Source organism: Macadamia integrifolia, chromosome 13 (assembly GCF_013358625.1).
Source record: "Macadamia integrifolia cultivar HAES 741 chromosome 13, SCU_Mint_v3, whole genome shotgun sequence".
Taxonomy (NCBI): Eukaryota; Viridiplantae; Streptophyta; class Magnoliopsida; order Proteales; family Proteaceae; genus Macadamia; species Macadamia integrifolia.
Window position 1 is genome coordinate 28,554,097 of NC_056569.1, and position 7,567 is coordinate 28,561,663.

General features: G+C 39.9%; 1 protein-coding gene across 1 annotated transcript in view; it reads left to right on the forward strand.

Moving 5' to 3' along the window:
- Positions 1–6,167, forward strand: part of LOC122059156 — a 23,540-nt gene extending 17,373 nt beyond the window's left edge. The window contains exons 9-10 of the mRNA XM_042621839.1: positions 2,770–2,901; positions 5,796–6,167. Coding sequence (XP_042477773.1) covers positions 2,770–2,818 — 49 coding nt within the window. The 3' untranslated portion in view covers positions 2,819–2,901; positions 5,796–6,167. The remainder of the gene's footprint in view (positions 1–2,769; positions 2,902–5,795) is intronic.
- Positions 6,168–7,567: the final 1,400 nt, after the last annotated feature.

The following is a 7,567-nucleotide window of genomic DNA, read 5'->3' on the forward strand; positions in this document are numbered from 1 at the left end:
TTTTTTTTTTTGGGGGGGGGGGGTGGAAGAGAATGTCCCAATCGTGCAATGAGTCAAGTCTTAGAGTTAAGAGTGTTAAGAGTTATTTTTTTGTTAATATTTCTTTCCTTATTTTGGTTTTTTCCTAATTGTAGTTAGAATAAGATTGTCTTTCCTCATAACCAAACCCAGCTCTCGAAAAACCTAAGCAACAGAAACAATTGAAGCAAAGGAACAACCTTGTGGCCACTACTATGGAGCAGCCTGGCCATGAGGCTGGGCTACTCCCCTCTCCCCCCTCTCCCTTCGCCTTCTCTCTCTTATCTTCTCTTCTCCCTCCCTACTCCGCCTTTCTTCTTCTTCTGTATTTCTTCTTTCCCTTCTTCTCTCTCCCTCCCCATCTTCCTCCACTCCCTTTCTCTTCTTCTCCCTCTATTCCTAGTGTTGACCATCTCGATCGGTGTTGAGGTTGCTGCAACTACTCGGATCCCCTTCCCATCAGCCGCCTACCTTGCTTTGTTAGTTGATGAGTTGGTGTCGGCCCCTTTTAGGCTAGTTGCTACCCGGTCATCATCCCGCCAGGCCTGCTACCATTCTAGATGCCTCTATCGCTAGGCCTACTATCCTGCTGGTAATCAACCCTCTTGGTTATCCGCCCTTCTGGATGCCACAAGGCTCGTTTGATCTGTCCATTGGCTCGCCTGCTTCACCAGTTCTGCCTCTTCGTTGGTTGCTCGTTAAGCCTGCAACCCTTTTGGATGACACTCCCACCAGGCCTATCGTTCCGTTGGTTGTCAACCCCTCAAGGCTGGCCGCCCTTTTGGATACTAGGCTCGTTTGGTCTGTCTGCTTGCTTGTTGCATTGGCCTCCACCCTCATTGCCTGCCACCCCCACTGGGCTTGCCGACAGCCGACAGCCTGCCTTTCGGTCGGTTGGTTGCTGGATCTTTGTCCCAATCAGCAGCAGCCTCTTTGGCACCAGCCCGCTGAGCCGCTTTTGGCAGGTAACCACTTCGCCGTTGCCCTCCGAAAGGCCGGCGCCCATATGCCTTGTCGACCCTATTCATTATGCCATGGCCCTCCACAAGGCCAGCGCTCCTCCACCGTGGCTACCTCTTTTTCGGCAGTGCTCCTTCGTGTTGGCAGCTAGGAACTGTTGTGTTGAGATTAGATTGTTAGGATTTGTGGTTCTCTTCCCGATTTTAACCGGTTTGCCCTTCTCTTTTGTTTGGGCATCCGGGCCAGGTTGTAGAAGTTTTCTTTGCCCAAATGGGCCCTTATTGGTGCCCTTTTTGGACTTTTGCATCCCTTATTGGGTTTGTAACTTCCCCTTTGGGGCTATATTTTCCTTCCTCCTTTTAATGCATTTGATATACACCCCAAAAAAAAGATTGTCTTTCCTATTCCAGCTATGGTTGTAATTACTTGATTCTATTTATTATAAATCATATGATGGAGGGAGGCTGCCTAGTACAATCAACTGTTATTCTCCTTGCAATCTCTCTTTTCTTCTTCTCCTTCAGTCTTTCTGCCTAGTACAATCAACTGTTATTCTCCTTGCAGTCTCTCTTTTCTTCTTCTCCTTCAGTCTTTCTCTCTTTTTTTTCAGTTATTGGTTATAGATCTTGGGTTGGTTATAAGAACAATAGAAATTTTCCTGCTCCATGGTTAGTCCTAAGTTCTGTTATTTCAGTCCATTTAGAAGAAATCCAAAAAAGGGGACAAAACAAGACTCGAAAAAGGGAAATGGTGCAGCTTATGGATTGTCTTTGTTAACTCAACTGTGGATGATTTTTCCCTCAAAAATAGGAAAGGGGGTGGGGGGAACTGTGGGAAATGTTAGTCCATGTTTCTTAAGCTATTGTGGTTCCTTCAAATCTGTGATGAGAAATTTACTCCGGAGGATGAAGCAAATGACAAGAGCAAGTGGCTGTTTGAAATGGAGAATTTCATCTATGAGATTTTATAATTTTACTTTGAAGAGTTCTAGCCCCATCTGGTAGCTGATTCTTCTTGGGGTCGTAGTTTCTCCTAGATCCTTATGTATGAGGATGAAGCTCTATCATACTGGTCAGATTTGAGACTTGAGATTTGCATGAAAAGAGTGATATTTGAACATAGTTTGATATGGTGAAGGGTGGAGGAACATCGTATTCATTGATCCAATTGGCTAATATGCGTCACTTCTCTGCATCAATGAATCAAAATCCAGGTCAATAGATGTGAGTCGGGGTAATCCAACAATTTCTTTTTAGGTACTGCGTAAGACAACCATATGATTGGCAGATTCTAAATGCATCAGTTGATGTCTTAGCTGATTCACCACCTCTTTAAGAGCAACCCAGTGCGCGAGGCTCCCGCTACTGCAGGGTCTTGGAGGGGCAAAGTGTACGCAGCCTTACCCTCTGATTCACCACCTCTTTAAGATGTTATAATGCCTAAAATTCTTGTCAATAAAATCAAGTGAAAATTGTTTTTGTAATTTGACACAAATGTCACCAGGCACTGCGTGTCTTGATATCCATGGTTGTTTCATTGTACTGTTGCCTTTATCAATTTGCTTCAAAATCCTTATCATTTTTTAAGGCACAAAAGGGTGCTTCTGGTAGTACTAATGCTTGCTGTGTCAGGGTGTCCAATTATCAGTTGCTCATCATGGGCACTGATGGTATTTATGATTTTGTAGGCTCTGTGTGTCTGCAGATACAGTTGTATTTTATTATAATGAAATTTTTGGTAGGCTTCATGTAGTGACATTTCTGAGTTTCACAAGAAAATTCTTTCTTGCAAATGGTTTTATGATCAATCAAAAGGGCTTTTCCGAGCCGTTACTGATTAATTCAACTCATAACGATTTTGGAGCACTATTGTCCTGAATTGCATTGCCAGACTGTTCTCAGAAATATCAGTTGCTTTTATCTGGTATGTCTTCTTTTTTTTTTTTTTTTTTGCTACACTTATTTCATCTCACTTAATTTTTTCTCTATTCCACATTAGGAGGTTATGTTATGTCTGTTGATGGGTTTTCAAAGCAAATGATTAACCATTCAATGGTCCATTTGTTTCATACAATTCAATTTTAGAGGTACATGAATACTTAATCTTTAGGTTGCAAATCAGCTGGATATTTGGATAAGCATCAGATGCAGTTTTCTAAAATTCTGTGAGTCAACTACGGGGTTGGCCAATCCACTTGAGACCAGTCACCTACCTTGCTGCTTCACCCCCATGCGTCACTACTTCTGGATTTTTCACCAAGTGGATCAGAAAAATTGGTTGATCAATCAGAATGTTGCCGCAGTTGACTTGGTGTTGGATAAAACTGCAACATAGGCATCCCCCCCGCCCAAAAAGGAAGCAAAAAGTTGCAGTTTACCCTGTTGACCATTCTATTCGGCTCTGTGTGGTTGAAAATAAAGTGAAGGGAAAGGAAATGAACTTAAAACAATATAAAAATGGAAAGTTATTCAATCATACCAACAATGATTGTATAACAAACTCATAAATTTGGTAAATGTAGTGATTAATTTTTCCTGAAGTTTTCGGCAAAATTCTTTGGAAATAAGAAAAATATGATAGGGTTAGGAATCTATTTGAAAATTTTAATTTATCATATTTGTATGATTTTCAAGTTAGTAGCATAATGATGATTACAGAATTTTTCATTTTTCTTTTTAAATTAATATCCCTTCCCTTCATTTCCCCTGTAACCAGAAGTAGCCTTCATGAAGTGGCTACTTCACTCTCCCTGGTCCCTGGTGTCCTCTCCCCCTGTGATTTTTCCAGTCTCCCTCTTTCTCTTCCCTGCAATTTCTCCAGTCTCCCACCCCCCTGCAATTTCCTCACTCTCTGTTTGGGGTAACATCTCCAGACACCACGAATCCGTTATAGCGTCAAGCATTTGATAGACAATTAGTAAATAAATCCACTTACGAGCAAAATGCCTGTTGCCCAAGCCAAATGAAGGCCACTACAAGGTGCCATAACTTCTCAGATCCAAGTGCCTTTTCATTCTCAAAACTCAGATCTGAGTAGTGTTGCGATCACCTCTTTCTCTCATATCCCATCTTGGCGAAAGTCCTCAATAAGATGATATGAGGAAAAGAAACCCACCACCAACAACAACAACAATAACAATCCTAACTTTATCCCAACTGAATGGGGTCGGCTACATGGATCTGATATGGGAAAAGCAAAGCAAAGGAAAGAGAGGTTAAAAAGAAGAAACTTGGGAGATAATAGAAGAAGGTATAGCAGTATAGAAAGACGCATCATGGAAACATCTCTGCAACACGAGTCATTGCTTTCCACGAAACTCTATCCAAAGTCATACTAGGGTCGAGCCCTACACTTTGCATATCATTTCGGATCACTTCGTTAATAGTCATTTTCGGCCTACCCCTACCTTTTCTAGCTCCCTCCAAATGAATCTGGTCACTCTTCCTTACTGGGGCCTCCATAGGTCTTCGTTGAACATGGTCGTACCACCTCAATCGGCTCTCATGGAGTTTGTCTTGGATTGGTGCAACCCCCAAATCATCTCTAATACACTCATTCCTTACCCTATCTCTCCTGGTCTTGCCACACAAGCCTCTCAACATTCTCATCTCCGCAACACTCAGTTTATTGAAAATACTCTTCTTGACTGCCCAACATTCGGCTCCATACGTCATAGCTGGGCGAATAACTGTCTTGTAAAATTTTTCCTTGAGTTTAATAGGCATTCTTTTGTCATATAACACTCCCGATGCACCTCGCCACTTCATCCACCATACCTTAATTCTATGGGCAACATCATCCTCTATATCTCCCTCTTTGTCAATGATAGACCCCAGGTATTTAAAACAATCCCTTCAGGGTAATTCCTGTTCCCCAAGCTTCACCACTTCCTCCCCTCTTCTAGAATGACTAAAGGGGCACATCATATATTCAGTCTTCATTCTGCTCAACCTATGACCTTTTGATTCAAAGTTCGATCTCCATAGCTCTAGTTTAGTATTAATCCCATCCACAGTTTCATCAATCAAGTCAATATCATCAGCAAATAGTATACACCACGGAACCGAGTCTTGGATGTGCCTGGTTAGTTCATCCATAATGAGTGCAAATAAATAAGGACTTAGAGAAAATTCTTGGTGTAACCCAATTGTGATTGGGAATTTGTTACATTGTCCCTCTGTCGTTTTGACACTTGTCAGCACTAAAAAAAAAATTTGAGGTTACAAATGTTCGGTGTTCTCGGCGGAACTTCAATCTCTCTCAGATCTCATCTTGAGAAGATATTGATACCACTGCCACCCGTTTCTCTGTTTCTAAAAAAAAGGTCGTTACCTAGTGCACAAAGGCTTCCCGCACTTAAGCAGGGTTCTGGGAGGGTATATAGGTAGACAGCCTTACCCCCGTTTCTCTGTTTCTGAAAATCATAATAAATCCCCGAGCATGACAAAGGTTCCCGATATTTCATAATTAATTACCATTTTGGTATTGACTTGGCGATCTGCCCAGTTAGATTGCTGATCTGGTTCGGCTGGCCACCAAGTGAGTTGTTTTTCTTCTGAGTTTTAAAACACAGACCAGATGACCATAATAATCAATTGGGTTAATATTGGGGCAGATAACTTTAGCAGGAACCACTGACCTCCTACATGTCTCATGTCCTGAATATGATAAATTCAATAGGGTCCAGAGAATGAAACTCAGAGCAGTCTGTGAGGGTTCTCATCTCCAATTTATTTGTTCTTGTACTTTTATGATTGATCTCTTGTTCCTTTAAATTTTGTATTTTCTATTTCCCTTAGCCCTCTGCTTTTTACCAGGTTAAAGGGAGAAGGGACTTCATGGACTTTCTGGAATTTTGATGAGGGCAAGTGCATGGCCAAATTCTGTACATTATGTAGCTTTAGACTAGTTTGTATCTTTCTTGATAGTTTTGTAATTGCAATTTTAATCCTTTTGTCTTTTGGTTCCTTTGGCCCTTTGTATTTTACAGTCTTTGGAAGGAATGTCTGTGGCCATGCAGTGTTTAAAAATTCCATCATATGAAGTCCAGGTTTTCTGTAAGCGTCTCTATGCGCCCAATCTGCAAGGTCTTTAAATGCTTGAAGCTTTGGAAGATTGGTTTTCTGGCCTTGAAAGGCAAGGCTGGAATTTTGGAATATCTGCAATTTCAGAATGTCATTTTTTTTTTTTTTTGCTGTGTCTTTTCAGTAGCGACACCAGTGTGAGCATAGCGATAAGCAATTACACCTGTTTGAGACTGCCTCCTCCTATTGTTTATGGTCCAAAGTAACCATCTCTAGTCCAATATGGATGAAGAGATCCCTCTCCTCAACCTGGGTGAAGAGAAACTAGGTTTTTATTCCCCTCCATTTTAGGGTTTTATTAATTAACTTAATCCCTTGGACTTTATGCTTTTCCATTGACGATATGAAAGCAAACATCCATACCCTATTGTCTCAATTGTCTTTTTTGTTTGGTTAGATTGCATTTTGAATCCAATTCTTTTTCATTTTCTTGCTTTAGAATGTATTTTAGAGCTAGAACTTATTTCAAGAACGCGTATCAAACACAACCCTTGATAAGAAAAAAAGTTGAGAGGGATGACGATGTAGGATTTTTTTAAGGGTTTTTGCAAATGACTAACCAATGAAAGATTTTTTCTTGTTTTTAATACTTTTGAGAATATTTTTACAGTCAGATATGCAAATAATTACAAATTACTTTTTGAAAGAGTTGTTTACAAATTTTACAAAACTAAAACAAAGATGCATGGGAAAGTTTTTCTTCACCTATAGTATAGTACAATCACTTTCTTAGGATGATTAATTTTGGTGCAAAAATAGTCCATTTTGTTTGAAAATAAATGAGAGTATCATGAGTTTCAATACGTGCTTAATACCCTTGCAGCAGAATTGGGATAAAGGCCTTTCTCTTTTTTCTCTGTGATTTTGTGATACCTTTTTTCCGAGTAGGAGAGCTGGTTAGTGAAAACTTATGATTTCGGTTCCTACGTGGTTTGGATCCGATTTTTGTACCAAAATTTATAATATATCTACTATAATATAGTAGTATTATAAAATCTAAAACTAAAATTGGTAAGATATATTATAAAATATTAGTATTAAATGTCTTAATATACTATAATATATTAGTATTATATTATTTTAATATACTATAATGTATTGATACCCAAATTCGGTTCGATTTTGATTCTGATCATTGGTTCCTATGTTGGAACCGAAAAGTAATCAAGTCCTAGCTGGCCAGCTCGATTCTATTCCCTAGATCCGAATTGTAATCATATTTCGTTTTATTTGATTTGGTGCTGAATATTCAGTGCGAAACTAATTTTGGATTTTGATTTCGATTCCAATTTGACACCCTTAACCAAAGATGGAATGGAGGAGAACCCACCAAGTCGAAGTGATGGAAAACAAAGAATATCTTTTACATATCCACTCAGTTTGGCAACTTTTTGTGAAATGATAGAAAAAAAAAATCTCCCAGAAATGCGTTGAGGCACAACAGTAGACTGGACATTTAGGAGTAAAGCACTGTTTCAACGCGGGCCGCGAGAACAGTACCTAAT